Source organism: Urtica dioica, chromosome 4 (assembly GCF_054948205.1).
Source record: "Urtica dioica subsp. dioica isolate 48M chromosome 4, U.dioica_male_clone48M_v1_H2, whole genome shotgun sequence".
Lineage (NCBI taxonomy): Eukaryota > Viridiplantae > Streptophyta > Magnoliopsida > Rosales > Urticaceae > Urtica > Urtica dioica.
Window position 1 is genome coordinate 4,540,416 of NC_142759.1, and position 17,956 is coordinate 4,558,371.

Sequence of the window (17,956 nt, forward strand, 5' to 3'; positions counted from 1 at the left end):
ACTTGTGGAGGAGTGAAAGATCTCAACTCTTTCATTCAAAATGAGTATGTGATGCAATTCCTTATGGGACTCAATGAGACATTCACTCAGGCTCGTGGTCAGGTTCTCCTAATGGATCCGATTCCACCGATAAATAAAGCTTTCTCCATGGTTTCTCAAGAAGAGAAACAAAGATCGATTGGTGTTGACGTTCTTGGAACCACTGAGTCTTCAAATACCATGGCGATGGCAATCAAGGAAGATCAACGACGTAACACGAAGAATGAGAAGCCTCTCTGCACACACTGCAAAATGTTGGGCCATACCGTCGACAAGTGCTACAAACTCCATGGTTACCCGCCGGGATTTAAACCAAAGGCAAAAGGAGTGGTGAATGCGTCAGAAGGATCTGGAGACGGCGGAGAGGAACGTGTGCTGTCTAACAACCTCACAGCGCAACAAATCCATCAGATCATCCAGTCCCTGTCCAATCAGCTTGCATCCACAAACACTCAAGGCAATTCAAATGACATCAACACAGCGTCATTTGAAACAGGTTTATCTAACTCTATGATTAATAGTAAAAGTCATAACGATAATAATGCCCTATGGATTTTAGATTCTGGTGCATCTAGACATATTTGCTCTAGTGCAGAACAGTTGATGAATGTTAAACCTCTTCATAATTCTAGTGTGACTTTACCTAATCATCTAAGGATACCTGTTTCTTGCTGTGGAGATATATCTCTTTTGAATAATAGAATCATCAAGAATGCCTTGCTTGTTCCAGGATTCAAGTTTAATCTCTTGTCTGTGAGTACTCTAACCAAAGAATTGAATGTCAATGTTCTCCTAACACCAACTGGTTTTGAGATACAGGACAGGGTCACTTTGAAGACGATTGGGAAGGGTGATGTTCACAATGACCTCTACGTTCTTCCACATCCTTCATCAACATCATCATCACATGCTGTTATCAACAAAGTTTCTTCACAAGTCTGGCATGATCGACTTGGACACCTTTCTTTCAAACGTTTAGAGCTGCTGAAGGGACAACTGGCCTATATGTCATCCTCTGACAGAAGACCATGTCATATCTGTCCTTTAGCTAAGCAAAAACGTTTACCTTTTACCTCTTTTAATAAACTGTCTCCTAAGCCGTTTGACCTTATACATTGTGATATATGGGGTCCTTACTCTGTTGTGGCTAGGACAGGTCATCGGTATTTTCTTACCTTAGTGGATGATTGTACTAGATATTGCTGGATCTTTCTAATGAAAAGCAAATCTGAAGTTCATCAATTAATTCCACGTTTTTGTTCTCTTGTTGTTAACCAGTTTGGTGTGTCTATTAAGCAGTTTCGATCTGATAATGCAAAAGAACTTGCATTCACAGATTTTTTTTCAAAGCAGGGCATTCTTCATCAATATAGTTGTGTTGAGACACCGGAACAGAATTCGGTGGTTGAGAGAAAGCACCAACATTTGCTGAACGTTGCTCGTGCCTTATATTTCCAGTCACGTGTCCCAATCACTTTTTGGAGTGACTGTGTTCTCACTGCAACACACCTCATAAACAGGACTCCTACTCCTGTCCTTAATCACAAAACCCCTTATACTCTTCTTTATAATAAAGAACCAGATTATGGTTTTTTAAGGGTTTTTGGATGCTTGGCTTTTGCTTCAACACTCAAGGCTCATCGAACAAAGTTTCAACCAAGGGCAAGGCATTGCGTGTTCATTGGATATTCTCCTGGTGTCAAAGGATATAAGTTATTTGACATTAATTCCAGAGAAGTTTTCTTGTCTAGAAATGTGGTCTTCCATGAGAATTATTTTCCTTTCTCAGATCATTCTATAACTGAAATCACTGCAGATCCTTTTAGTGAACTTGTCCTACCAAAGGTATATAATCCTGTTCCAGCACATATTGACACGCCCAGCTCATCTGCACACATTACAGAGGCAACTCCAGAACTGCCTGCATCAAGTAGAGAACAACCAGCACAAGCCTCAACTGAACATATGACAGAACTTGGTGGAGTTAGCACACAGCCCTTGCGCAAGTCAACAAGAGTTGTGGTCACACCAGCTTATTTGCGTGATTATCATTGCAATTTGCTCAACAACACATCAGGTTCATGCTATACTTCTAAGCATACATTAGATTCAGTTATTGGCTATGATCATATCTCTACTTCATATCGTGCTTTTCTGGTGTCTGTCTCAGCTACCCCACTGCCAAGCTATTATCACCAAGCTGTCAAGTACAAAGAGTGGAGACAAGCCATGGATGAAGAATTGCAGGCCATGATCAACAATAAAACCTGGTCTGTTGTCCCTTTACCAGACCATGTCAAACCAATTGGCTGCCGATGGATCTTCACCAACAAAATGAATGCTGATGGGTCTTTGGCGCGTCACAAAGCACGATTAGTAGCCAAGGGCTACAATCAAAAGGAAGGGGTCGACTATATCGACACTTTTTCCCCAGTGGCGAAATTAGTGACTGTCAAGATCTTGCTGGCCCTATCTGCATCACAGCGATGGACTCTTGCTCAGCTAGATATTCAAAATGCATTTTTGAATGGTGAGCTTTTTGAAGAAGTCTTCATGGACATTCCTCTCGGATATAACATTCAGGGGGAGCAAGTAAACCAAGGGCAACAAAAGATGGTGTGCAAATTGCATAAGTCCATCTACGGACTTAAGCAAGCATCGAGGCAGTGGAACTTGAAGTTTACTGACTCTATTCTACGTGGCGGGTTCAAGCAGTCCAAGTCAGATTACAGTCTCTTCACGAGAGGTTCAGGAAAGGAGTTTGTAGCCATACTTCTCTACGTGGACGACATTATAGTTGCCGGTCCTTGTGCAACTATTATAGAAGAAGTGAAGAAATTTCTGAGTTCTCAGTTTAAGCTCAGAGATTTAGGCTCTCTAAAATACTTCCTTGGATTAGAGATTGCTCATTCTAAGCATGGGATCTCTGTGAGTCAAAGACACTATGCCTTACAGTTGCTTGAAGATTTTGGATTCCTGGATTCCAAGCCGGTGGCTACTCCGATGAATCCACGTCACACTTTGTCCGATGACGAAGGAGCGTTATTGGACGATGCCACGCACTACAGACGGTTGATTGGACGACTGTTGTATCTCACGATCACAAGACCAGATATTACCTTCTCTGTTCATGCGTTGAGTCAGTTTTTGCAAGCACCACGAGTGTCGCATCTTAAGGCTGTTCATCATCTGCTTCGCTATATCAAAGGTCAACCTGGATTAGGATTGAGGTTTCATTCAACGTCCAGCCCTTGTTTGCGAGCCTTCTCTGATGCAGACTGGAGTACTTGTTTGGATACTAGACGATCAGTGACTGGTTATTGTGTGTTTCTGGGTGAGTCCTTGGTGTCATGGCGTGCAAAGAAGCAGTCCACGGTGTCTAGATCCTCTGCTGAGGCAGAATATAGAGTGATGGCTGCTACCACTGCTGAAGTACTATGGATTCAGCAATTACTTCGAGACTTTGGAGTTCATTCTAAGTCGTCAGCTGTACTGTTTTGTGACAACCAGGCAGCTATGCATATAGCAACAAATCCGACGTTTCATGAACGAACCAAGCATATCGAAGTCGATTTACATTTTGTTCGTGATCATGTGAAGACTGGCTCATTGAAGTTGTTGCCGGTCAGGACAAATGATCAGCTTGCAGATGCTTTCACGAAGCCTCTACCAGCTCCACGACTACGTTTGTTGATGTCCAAGATGAACCTTCATGATATTCATTGTCCATCTTGAGGGGGAGTAATGAGTTAGATGGTTTTGAGTTAGTTATTTTAGACTGCTTTTATTCTTGCTTTTAGCTTAAGACATTGTTTTAGCCTTTATGTCGTTTTTGGTTATACGACACTGCTGTAGTCTTTTAACTTTCTTTATTTGTCTGCTTTGTATAAATATGTTATAGAGGTTTATTTTGAATCTCGATCAATCAATCAATCAATCAAAGATTGTTTTCCTTTTCTCTTCTCTCGCTTCTTTGTTCTTCTTCATCAATCTTTTCTCCGAAGCTCAACTGTAAAAATAAATAATAAATAATGAATGCATGTATTGATATTAAAAAAATATATATATAAATATACGTGTAATTTACTTATGTACCTCAATTTACGTATTTCTTTAGTTAGTTTTCAGTTTTTACTAAACAACAATATAATATTCTTCTCTTTTTTTTTCAAAAAAAAAATTCTTCTCTTTTTCTAACGGTTTTTTCTTTCTTTCTTTATGATACAACAGTTTTGCAGTAATTATTACTTTTTTTTTTTTACTCTTATTTTCTACATCAACACGAGAGCACATGTTGCAATGTTAAATTGAACTTAAATACTTCGTATTTTAAGAAAGATTTTCAAGATTGAAACACAAAGAGACTAATCTATACTTTTCCAACAAAGTATAGAATAGAAAACAACATTGTTGTGAATATTTGGCGGGGACTGTAATTGTGCGGTGTCGATATGTTGAATAATTTGGACACGCCATGGAGAGAATGTTTGTTATGAATATTGTCATGTTTGTTATGAGTGTTGATCAGAAAACGACATCTACTAGTTTTATCGCAAAGCTCTTATATAAAGAGTTTGGAGTTTAATTTTGACTTTATAATCTCTTTTTTTATGCTTTATAAATCTCTTTTTATACTACATAAAGAATTTGCACACATTAAAAAAAAATTGTTGATATGAAAAAACATGACTTTTTGCGGTAATAACTTTAAATTCTTCATTATTACGATTAATAATAGAGATTTGTAACTAACTAGGCCACTTTAAACGTGATTTTGAATCTAGCCTATATTTAACAATTTTTAGCGATATAGTCAAATGACTTATGTGGCAATAATTAAGGTCTGATTTGCCCTTATTTATTAACAAATTCGTCACTTTATCTCTCCTATTTTTTTTCAAATAACTTTTTTTGCATCAAAACTTCAAAAATTCGTATCTTTCTCATATGAACTCGAAATTGTTAGAAGCAATTTCCATAATAATAATAATAATAGTAATAAAAAAAGATAAGTAATGTTAGAAGCAACTTCCATAAATTTCCCATTTCTGAAAAAAGCAATTTAAAAGTTTTGGCCCAATATTTGGTATAATTGGGCTGAACTTTATAGGCTATGATCATAGGACTAACAAATTTGGGTCTGACACCAGTATAGAAGGCCTGATCAAGGGGCCCAGTTATTAGCCAGCAGCGTTATTTCTTACAATCATCTTAGGGAAATTTCAAAAATAGCACTTTTACAGAGATAGCTTTAAATTGATTTTATTACGAAAATATTTTTTATTTTTAATCTGTAAACAGTTTTATATATATATATATATATATATATATATATATATATATATATATATATATATATATATATATATATATGAATGAAACGGTAATTATTTAAATATATTCCAAAATAATAAACAAACTTTTAAAAAGTTATTTACACATCAAGAAAAATTAATGCTTGTTTACATCTTGAAAAAAAAAAAAAAAACCTATTTTGATGATAAAAAAAAAATTTAGACAAGTGCTTTTTGTGATAAGTGTTACAAAAAAATTACCAGAGACAATTTCACTCTATTTTCGCCATCAAAATCAAAGATGTTATGAACCCGAAATGACTTCAATTAACCTTGTTTTTCAAATTTAATACACTCAAACATCTTGTTTAATTTGTTATTCGATAAATATCTCTTTCTGCAATAATTTTCGTAAGCTTTTTTTTTTTAAACTTAAAAAAACTTTTTATTTGGTAGTTACAATTTTATGAGAAAATTTGTTTGAAAATTTAAAAATAATAAAGTAGGCTCAAGGCTTCTTGATCTTAAGTATCAAGATTTCCAAATTGAAGTAGATGTGTTGTTTAAAGAAATGATTTTAAAAAAACTTAATGTGCCAGACGGGTCTTGTACACATGTGTTCATGACTTTCATGGTAGCAGTCAATTTTTTTTTACCTCCAAGCGTGTTTAATAGACTTAACATAGATGAGTGAGTGGGTTGTGTTTGAATTCTAATTTTACAAAATAAACGAGCCAGATACTTTACGTCATGTAACAATCGAATATTTTGCTTAATTTTAGAATGAATAAAGTCGGTTAATTAAACTCGAACGAAGCCAGTTTAATACATTAAATATGGGAAGTAGGGTCAGCTGCAAGTAGGTTGTGTAACCCAATAAACCATGCAACTTTGCTTTGAATAATTTCAATTGATACAAGTTTTTTAATTATATAATTTATTTATAAAAACAAATCGTATTAATAATTTTGTAAATTCAACCTGCCTCTTTTACAATAACATTTTTTTACCGTTACTCTATGTCCTCATTAAAGTTTATTCGACTTAGAGTATTTCTTATTGTTTTAACTTTGAAAACTGAACAAATAGTTGTTAAAACAGTTAATTGAATTTTATTTTAATTCAAATCGCATTAATTACGAGTTTATAAATTTTCATTGAATAAAAATAATAAACATTTCATATTTTACAAAATCAACAAACCAAACCTTTTCATGTACACATCCCAATTTTTTTGGAACCTGCATGCATTTGTATTTGGGCAATATTTTAGAAAGACACTAAAATCAAAACTCTCGTCATGTTATTTTATAGTATGTACTTTCAGTGCAAAGGCAAGTTGTAAGACAAATCGCATGTGCACTTTATAGTTTATACGTCTCGTAGACAATGGAAAGATTTGTAGTGTAATTTTAAAATTCATAAAATGTTAAAAAGTACACGTAGTAAGTTACGTAACATGAAGTGAACCCAAATTGGAACTGACAAATCTGTTACGTACTTGTACCCCACATTTTATTTATTTATTATTACAAATGATAGAGAAAGGACACCAAATTTTCTAGTAAATCAATCCTGACATATTATTTCTCCTAAGTTAGCCCTACACTAAATTATTTATTGATATTCAATGAATGAAGGTTGACTAGTTGACGAATTAGATATTCTCCAATTGATTATGTATTAATTGCTTAATTAATAGTACTACTAAAGCGTAAAAGACTGTCCATCTTAATTATATTCATGAAAACAAACTTTCTTTCTTTCTATTTATCAGTTTATTTTAAATATGCGATTGCCACCTTCTCAAATTGACAATATAAATTAATGATTTTTGGCGTTTAGCAAACCACTAGCGGTATCAGAAACCAGCAACAACAGAGAGTTTACAGCAACATTATCTGGCAACCTAATTATAGCAGAAAATGTCTTGAGAGAGATTGATCGATATAATTTTTACATAATTGTTTATTAAAACCTATTATTACTTAATATCATATTTTATTAGTCAGTTACGTAATTTATGAGGAAATTATAAGATAAAGGTTTTCTTAAGAGTTTTGTGAGAGCTCTAAAAGAAACATAAAATAAAGTAAGCATTATGGTCCTCGTATAGATATGATACTTATCATAAAGCTTTCATTCCCCAAGTCTTAAATGGAGATTAAGGTGATACGTACGGCTGATGAAGACTACAAAACTATCGAATATCTATGTCTTCACGTTTTTTTTCTCACACTTAACTTGATGTATCTAGGTTAAAGGAATAATATTACTATTAAAGCATAAAATTTATTTTCTCATTCTTTTAAAGAATAATAAAGACAAATAGGATTTTTAAATGAAATACGATCACGCGATTTTATTATCAACCGGGAAAAAATATGTTTATGATCTTGTGTTAGGACTTGTCACTGGAGCAAACGTTTAAATTCATAAATTATTCAAACAAATTAACGTGCCAATTTAGCTCTGATACCAAGATGAAATACGGAAATTAAGAAGACAATTGGATGGATTTAAAGAGAAATTCCTCATTGTCGTTTGCCAGTATGTTTCTGTTAGTCATTGCCAATCTGTCCTGGCTGAGTTGGTTGAGTCAGAACTAACTCCTCTGACAACATGGTAGATGACGTGGCTTGTACCCTAACATGCATCAATCAACTAAATATTAATTGAAAAATTAAGTTAAAAAAAAGCTAATTATTGAAAAATTAATGGTAGTTAGATATGTTCATTCGAAGGTAACACGTAAAAAATGGTTTATAATCATATACCCCAAAGAAAAAGTGAAGCTTCTGTGTAACATATAACACTATATATTTTCAGGAGGTAAAACTAGAGACATGCAACTATGCAAGTGCAACTAGCTAACTTTAGTAATGAGATTGGTGAGCATGTATAGTTAACCATTAATTGTCACTTTTTAGGCTAGGTTAAATTTTCATATAAAGAAATAGGGTTTATGAGACAAAAGAAGAAGAAAAGAGATCGAGGGGCTAAATGATGAATTTGAGGAATCAAGTAATAAGGTTTACATGTAAATTTTACCTAATTTATTAAGCTATTTCATTATTCACGAAACATACATACGATTAGGAATCACCTATTGAAAATTGAATGTACCTCTTGCAAAATTTGAAAGATTTTGTTGATATTTTATTATCAATGAGTTTTGAGATAAAAATTAACTCGTGATATTTAATATTAATCATAGCCCACATAACTCATATGAGAGCCCCGCAATACAAAAATAATAATTTCTGATCTAGTATGAATAAACGCAAAGTGTCATCATTTTCAATTAAATAAAGATATACCATATCGAAAATACTAAAAGAAAACTTATCAAAACTTATAAGAATATTACAAATCACTATCGTCATAACCACTTCATTTTAAAATAGAATTGCATGATAAGCACATATATAATTTTTAAAAACACCTGGAGCAAAAACAGTGAATATGTTCACTACTCATCTTATAGTTTATAACTATGGCGTAAATTTCCCGGAAGTTGCATAAGATGATTTTTGTAAATGACTTGATTTTAATAGAGTTTCTCATATATCAATCATTCAAATATTGCGCCCAAAAAGTCTTGAATTGATGCGAGTCCAAATCAAGCATGCATTTTCATATGGTCCCCAAAGCGCAAAGCCAAGAAGTTGGCCATTAAGATTTTCGTATGGACAAATGTAGACACGCCTCGGTTCATGAGCCTTGGACTTAGACTTAGAGTAGTCAACGGACGACTTTTGTTTATGTGCTCATTTGCTGTATTTTGAATATATGTAATATATAATGGAAATAAATAACTTAGTTTCTCTGTCCATACTCCATATCACTGTCTGGCTCTGGTCGTTCTATAGATATTTTTAATTTTTTGTTTTTTTGCATTAAGTCTTCGTTAAGCATCTAAATATTGTATAAAAGTTAACTTCAACAAGACGACATAATTAATGTATCAGAAACGAAACAAAAATTGACAGAGGAGGTTTGGCAAGTGGGAAGTATTCCTTTACGCTGTCGACGTAATTTAATCTATAATTATATAACCATGCTATAAGTTTCAGGTACAATAAGTGTTAAATTTTTTAGTATATCTTATCCTGTACTCTAAATATAATTCACTTATATTTCTTAGAACAACGTTTATCCTTACAATTATCTCTTCAAATGCTAAGAGACTTTAAAAGTTTATACGGTAATGAATATATTAATTTATCACGTTATTAATAATTGTGAGCACAAAGAGTCCCCATATTTAAAAACACAAATTAATGTCACACAAATAAATTAATAACATTTCACTGTAATTTTTTTTTAGAAGCCATAATTTTGTTTTTTTTACAATATTATAAAATTTACGAATGCAGTTACCATTGAGCCAATGATTACTGGACTAAATCATGGACTACAATAAGGTTAGAAAAAAGGTTGTGACAAATAAAAGCAGTCTAATTAAACCACCTTTGAGATAATGCCGGCCTGAAATACACCGTCTTAACCTTATCCAAATATTTACATATATCACACGTGTATTTGACCAATGCACTTAATTTTGTTCCAATAAAACGGCAATAATTAATTTGATCAGCATGTGCGCCTGAATAAATTGATCCACACCATCATGAGAGAGATACTTTACGAATTAAAATAACAACCCAACAGTAAGACACTACGCTCGGTGCTGGTTGTAACAATAATTCATTACCAATCTATTAATTAGGTTTAAATACAGAGCTGATCCAGAAGAGAATAATCAAATCTTTTCTAAGAAATGTGAATTTTGGCTGTATAATCAACTTATTATTTATCAGCGTTGAATACTCAAAGATGCCTTACATTCGGCGGATAAATCGGAAAACGAACAGCCAAATATAATTATATAAATGAATGTATACAGCCGAGAGATCTTCGTTAGCCCTTATCCAATAACAATACGAGTGATGTACCTAATTTATTATGTTATTTTCCTGATAAATAACTGAAAACATAATTATTAAAAAAAAATAATAATAACTGAAAAAAATTATATCAGGCAACTTGTTGGCCCAATACGGCATGTGCTGTTACAATTGCCGTTGAATTTTTCTACAAAATGACGAAAATAGCCTTTAAAATAGGAATATAGCCACTCTCAGCCCTTGTCTATATATACACATCGTGGGTGCTATAAAGAGCCATATTTTATTATTTTCCTATCCACTTAAAACAAGTCAAGATCACACAATTTTGAGCCAAATTTTCATTTCATTTGTCTATCGATAAAGAAATAATATCTTTATCGGAGACTTGAGGCTTGTTTTCGCTCTTAAATACATAGAGGGCTGTACTCCATTTGGGTACTAACACAAACCCTCTTTTCTTTCTTTCCTTATCTCTCTCTCGGCCTATATACACCGATATATTCTGATAGAAGAGAGTCAGATTCATAAACACACAAAACGATATGATCGTTCCAACGGAGAAGGTTTTTGAGGGACCCCCAGAAAAGTTGAACAAGTATGCATGTGCATGCGCTATAGTTGCCTCTGTCATTTCCATCATCTTTGGCTATGGTACGTAATTCTCTTAGATCCTACACCATATGTGTGTGTGTGTGTGTGTGTATACAAACGTATATCCCTTTATATTATCTTTCTTAATTTAAGGTAGCAGAACCTATGCTCTTCTTTTTCTCCTTGAATATTTATATATATACGGAATATATAATACATATAAACACCTTGTTTATTATTATTTTTTTTTTTTTTTTTTATAAATGTTTAGAGCTTAATCAATCTCTATACCTCGCTTTTGGTCGTTATAATCCAGATGCAAATTTCCAGACCTGCATACCCAGATAAAATTAACAAAAAAAATTAACAAAATAGTTTTCATATATTCAATAAATGAAGATATTTTCATACATAGTATTGATTATATATTTTCTTTAATTTTCAAACCTCAACCAAATCAATCCCTTCCTCAATGTTACTATAACGTATTTCCAACCAAACAGGTTGTTATCAAAACTAAAAATAAATACATGTATCTTGTTTTGTATGCTATATTTCGTGATAAGTTATTAAGAATCCCAAAAATAAAAGACTAAGCTATAGAGTATAATATGCGTTACTTATTTCACTCATTAACGTAAATAAAATTTCCTTATTATATCTTTCACATGTATGTTGTACTTGGTAGATAAATTATTAAAAAATATATTTATGTATATATATATTATTATAAGTTCACGAGTTACTCGTCTCATTGTGTCATCTAACCTGTTTTAGACACCGGAGTCATGAGTGGGGCCATGCTCTTCATTAAAGAGGAGATGTTGATAAGCGAATTGAAGGTGTCGGTGCTGGCGGCGATCTTGAACGTATGCGCCCTATTCGGATCCTTGGTGGCGGGAAAAACCTCGGACAAAATCGGGCGTCGCTACACCATTGTCCTCGCGTGCACCATCTTCCTTCTGGGCTCAATCCTCATGGGCTACGGCCCAAACTACGCCGTCCTCTTGACGGGCCGGTGCGTGGCTGGAATCGGGGTCGGGTACGCCCTCGTGATAGCCCCAGTCTACTCTGCCGAGATCTCTTCCCCTGGGTCCCGAGGCCTGCTGAGCTCCCTCCCGGAGCTCTGCATCAGCTTCGGGATCCTCCTCGGGTACATCTCGAACCTCGTGTTCGGGGGGCTCCCTCTGCACCTCGGGTGGCGCCTCATGTTGGGAATCGCCGCCATCCCGAGTGTCGCACTCGCCCTCGGCATCCTCGCCATGCCCGAGTCCCCTCGCTGGCTCGTCATGCAGGGCCGCCTCCGTGAGGCCCACCGCGTCCTCTCTACCGTTTGCAACACCGAAGACGAAGCCCTCCGTCGCCTAAGGTACTATTACAAAATATTTATGTGTATTTAAGTTTTTGAAAGAGCAATGTTTCAAATTTCTACAAATTTTGTGTGAATTTTCATCATCAATAATCGATATTTTTCGGAAAATTAGACTATATGGATCTGAATTTAAACTTATCTTATCTTATGGTTATCTCTCCTATCAATATAGGGACATCAAGCTCGCTGCGGGGATTCCCGAGGAGCATAGCAATGACGTGGACGTTACCGTGGTTTCGGAGAAAAAAGGCGGGAAAGGGGTTTGGAAGGATCTTATTCTGCGGCCAACGCCGGCGGTGCGGTGGATATTGGTGGCGGCTCTCGGGATTCACTTCTTCGAACACGCCACGGGGATCGAGGCGGTGGTTCTCTACAGCCCAAGGATTTTCAAGAAAGCCGGTGTGACCAAGAAAGTGAACTTATTGCGTGCCACGGTCGGTGTAGGGCTCACCAAGACACTCTTCATTTTGGTGGCCACTTTTTACCTTGATAAGATTGGAAGGAGAAAGCTCTTGTTGACTAGCACCGGAGGTATTTATTTTTTTACTATCATCATCTTATCTTTATATATTTTATCATCCTTACTGATTTTTTTTTTTACATTTTTTCTATGAATTTTACAACATTTTGATTATGTATTTTTAGTAAACGGATACTTAGACATGTTCAAACAATATTGACTTTTTTTTTTTTATATAACTAGATAAGCATGAGTATACAATTTGTAAGATAAGTAAGGTGTGTCTAGGCGTGGGTATTTATTTAATAGCGACTTTTCTAATATTTGTAGACAAATAAGTCACCGTTGAATATAATGACACACAGAGTTTTGAATTTTCAAAAGAGAAGTTCTAGTATTAGTAGTCTTGAAGTCAAAACTAACAAGTGGTGGAAATTAATACACACAGGGATGATTGTGGCTTTGTCTATGCTCGGGTTTTGCTTGACTATGGTGGAAAACTCCAAGGACCAACTATTGTGGGCCTTGGGCCTAAGTATAGCTTCAGTGTACCTCTTCATCGCATTCTTTTCCATTGGGCTTGGTCCTGTAACTTGGGTTTACAGTTCAGAGATTTTCCCTTTGAGACTTAGAGCCCAAGGAATGAGTCTCGGAGTTGCGGTGAACAGGCTCATGAACGCCACAATCTCGGTCTCGTTCATTTCGATCTACGAAGCCATTACTATCGGAGGAGCTTTTTTCCTCTTCGCCGGGATTTCGGTCGTGGCTTGGTTCTTCTTCTATTTCTTCTTGCCCGAGACCAAAGGAAGGACTCTCGAAGAAATGGAAATGCTTTTCAGTAGAAGCAAGAAGGGTAAAAACGGTAGTGGCAATGGAACTGAAAATGGGGACATAGAAATTCAGCCTAGGAATAATATTGTCAATTGATCAGTGTTGTTGTCGTTTACTTTTGTGTTGTGATGTCGTTTGTGTTGCCACGTAAGTGGGTTTTAAAAAAAGTCCAATGGTGTGCTATACTTTGATGTAATTTTTGGATCAGTATAACCATGAATATACAATAATATTGAGAAAGGAAAGTTGTTTGTGTTATAAATATTTTGAGCAATTTTCAATATTGGTATCGTTTGGCATAGCTTTGTTTTTAAAAAAAATGTTTTAAGATTTAGTTTTTGAAAAAAACTGTTTTTTTTTTAAACTGACATGTGTTTGGTAAACTGTTTAAAAAACAGTTGTTGCTGATAACAAAAATTGATTTGGCGTTTGGTGAAATAAATATATTATAGTAAAAAGACTAAAATAGACATGTTTTTAAAAATTAAATAATATAATGTTAATGTGCATATATAATTGAACGTCTTTGTCTTTTATAATAACCAAACCTTGGGAATAGTTTTTTTTATATATTATATAATAGTTTTTTTTTTTTTTATGTAATTGGGAATAGTTTTTTACGTACATACATTGCTTTGCTCAGAGATGTTTGTTTGCTTTGCTCAGAGAAGAAGAGAGAACAAGTAATTGTGCATGCTGAATAAAAATAAAAAACATGATACTGAGAAAAGTAAAAGGGGTGAGGAAAGAAAAGTCCAGGACGCGTGGCAAAGAATGTGGTGAGATAAGGGATAAAGACAAGGACGCGTGTACTGTCAAATTTCCAGGAACTAAAAAGCAAAGGACAGACACTGAGGATATTAAAGTAATTATATACCACAAACATAAACGCTTTTTCCAAAAGCTAAGATTTCTAACTTTTTGGAATCACGTACAATTTTTAAAATCGCTTTTAAAGTTTTTTCCAAAAACTGTTTTACCAAACGCAAACAAACAGTTTAGTTTTTTTAAAAAACAAAAACAGGGATTAATAATCTGTACCAAACGGGGCCATTATTTCATTCATGCATCTTCAAAAAGAAAAAAAGAAGAGAGGATATACGAGAGCTATTACTTAAGTCCAAGTTGCTTATGTCACAATTTGTTTTGGATTCCATTCATACTACAAGTTTATAGCGAAATCTTTTCAAAGAGAATTCAACTTTGCATGTTGGCAAGATGATAAGTTATTGGGTGGAGATTGCTCTAGTCAAAATAATTGACTTAAAAATTAGATTTATTATATAGTCTAATATTTTGGACGACCTCTATTTTGTATATGGGAAGTAAATAAGAGAAAACAAAGTACAAACATTTTCTTTCTCTCTCTCTAGAGTGTAAAAGGTTGTCAGTTATTATTTCTCGACAGAACAATATAAATTTCACCGTTTGTAATGATGTTTTTATATATTTTCAAATATGCCGAATATTTTTGTTGAAAGTGGTTATGAATATTCCCTAATCTGAACATTGATGATTAGAAATCATAATTAAAGGCAGAAGCATACAGAATCAAGCATTAATATTTGGCCATTGATTAACGGAATCTCGTCGGCAACGACTTTAAATGAATATGAACCAAGGATATTTTGTTCTTCTAAAGTTTAATAATCTCAAATATGACACTCTAAAAAATTTGTTCTTTTACACTTTTTGCCACTTGTTTTTATTTTTTATCTTAAAGATTTATAGATTAGCCACTTTTTAACCTTTTTTTTTTTGCATAATAACCCCTAATTTACATTTTTTGTTCCGTCCCTGGAGCATATATTGTGGAGGTGAGTATAGGCTTAGAGAGCAAAACACGTTAATTATATAGACTCTCCCATCACAAAGAAACACGAAACTATGCGCAATAATGACTATTAAATTATCTTTTAATTTACGCAGGATCAATCAGTAATTATGGTATGATATCAATTAAACATTTCATCATTCTCTCACTTGATCTATATCTAATGCATGCATGGATCATGAAGATAGGTTTTTCAACAAATGAGTTTCATGTATCTAGATGTATGATTCTCGGTTCATTTCAATCTACGAAGCCATATATTCCTATCGAAAGAGCTTTTATCCTCTTCGCTGTGATTTCGATTGTGGCTTGGTTCTTTTTCTATTTCCTCTTGCCTGAGACCAAAGGAAGGACTCTCGAAGAAATGGAGTTGCTTTCAGTAGAAGCAAGAAAGGGTAAAAACGGTTGTAGCAATGGAACTGAAAATGGGGACATAGAAATTCAGCCTAGGAATAATATTGTCAATTGATCAGTGTTGTCGTCTACTTGTGTTTAATGATGTCAAGTGATCAGCCTAGGGATAAATATTTTTAGAGATATGTTATCAATATTATTTCATTCATGCTTCTTCAAAAAGAAAAAGAAGGATGATATATAAGTTTTATTTAATGCGCAATGCTATTCATCAGAGTGCTGATGAGATTAATACAGGTGGGAGATGAACATCATTTTCGGTTTGTTTATTATTAGATCATACTGTTTAAATATCTTTAGCTATATTGGGTGGAGTAATTATTTCCATTCAATTTCCTAAATTTTCAATCCTTGAATGTCATAAACCCTCATTCTTTCTTCCTATCTTCCTTTCCCTCTTTCTAGGCCTATATATTACCGATAGAAGAGAGCCAGATTGTAAGAAATATTTGGAAGAAACCATAAACAAAGAAAACAATATGATTGTTCCAACGGAGAAGGGTTTGGAGGGAAACCCGGAAAATTTGAACAAGTATGCATGTGCATGTGCCATATTATTTGCCTCTATCATTCCCATCATCTCTGGATATGGTACGTAATTCTCTTTCCTCCCATACCATTATTATTTTATTTTTTTTGCTTGAAAATCTCCCATACCATATGTATGTATTGAGTGATTATACCAGAGAGAGAGAGAGAGAGAGAGAGAGAGAGAGAGAGAGAGAAATCAAAAGATGAGAGGAAGTGTTTCTTTGTATTTCCATATCTGAGAATCAATTATAAATGAACTGAGATAATATGCAGCATCATCCATTAGTCAAGAGTTAAAGACTCAACAATAGCCACTAACAAGACTTCAAATAGCCACGTAGGCATACACATTCTTGTCATCTCTCCTTTGATATTATTGTAAATACGGCATTAACACTTGTGGATTCACTTCCTCGCTTTAATCCAGAAAATATAAAAATCCAGACCTGCATACCCAGATAAGATTAAAAATAAAAATGTCGCACCTGAAAGTGTCTTGATTATCAGGTGCGAAAATTCGCACCTGAAAGTCTTGATTATCAGGTGCGAAAAGTCGCATCTGATGCTCTTTATCTTTTTTAAAAAAAATTAATACTCGATTATCAGAATTTATTACCACGAATAACCAGATCGAATCAGCCAGAAAAATTAAGCTCACGGCCAAAAACACACAACCAACCCAAACCAAACCCTTTTGGTTTTGAGTTGTTCTTCCAAAACCTTATTTTTCTTCTCTAGGAGAGTGAGACGCTCTTGCATCTCACGAAAGATGTCATGAAGAGAAGATTGTGGAAGCATCTCTGGCATTTCGTCAATTGTCAAAGGAAGCGTCCTGTTGTGGTGTTCGATTTGCTCTCGTTCGCCACTCTGAGGATTGCCTTCCATATTTGACCCTGGTTGCACCGACGAACTCGCCATCGGTTCAAGACAAAGTTCCCTCCTTCTAGCGCCAAACTATTGATGTCTAAAAATAGATTCAACAATTGTCTCGTTGATTGTATAACCTGTAACAAATTAAATACAAAGACCAGATTTTTCTTATACTAGACGAATCTCAATACAAGAAGTTGTTCTTAACAGAATATTGTTTGTGTTTAATCGAATCCCCTTTCTCTTTCTCCTCTCCTCCTTTTATATCTTTTTTCCGTAGGTTGATCAGACCCACGTTCTGTCAGTTATCAGGTAACCGCAAAAGTAACTTCCATTCAGTTATTTCTCGGTTTCTTTTGTACTTACGTGGTCAAGTAAGCGTAATCTAGACGTCTATTATTGTGCCGAGAAGCTTTTATTAGACTTGGTCGGCATTGAAGCTTAACTTATGCTTCATTGCGTTTCTCATGTTTAAAACACCTATGATCGGTATTTTATTTTTCTGTTCGGTGTTATTAATATTCCGATTATAACACATATATTCAAATCAATCCCTTCCTTTGTCTAAAACGTATTTACACCCAAACAGGCTGTTGTCAAAACCACAAATAATATTAATTACACATCTCTTACTTTGTATGCTATATTTAGTGACAAAGTTATCAAGAATCCCAAAAACTAAAAGACTAAGATATAAAGTACATAATATGAGTTACTTATTTTCACTAGTAGACGTAAATATAATTTTCTTTACATTTTTTACACGTATGTTCTACTAGTGATGAATTATTATAACATATCTCATTG

At 34.3% G+C, this 17,956-nt stretch overlaps 1 protein-coding gene across 1 annotated transcript; it reads left to right on the forward strand.

The window, feature by feature from the left end:
* Nucleotides 1-10,532: 10,532 nt before the first annotated feature.
* Nucleotides 10,533-13,762, forward strand: LOC149399524 (putative polyol transporter 6). Its single transcript, XM_089612331.1, has 4 exons — nucleotides 10,533-10,897; nucleotides 11,615-12,206; nucleotides 12,382-12,740; nucleotides 13,118-13,762. Exons 1-4 carry the CDS (start codon nucleotides 10,789-10,791, stop codon nucleotides 13,594-13,596), a joined length of 1,539 nt encoding a protein of 512 aa, XP_089468457.1. The 5' UTR covers nucleotides 10,533-10,788; the 3' UTR covers nucleotides 13,597-13,762.
* The last annotated feature ends 4,194 nt before the right edge of the window (nucleotides 13,763-17,956 follow it).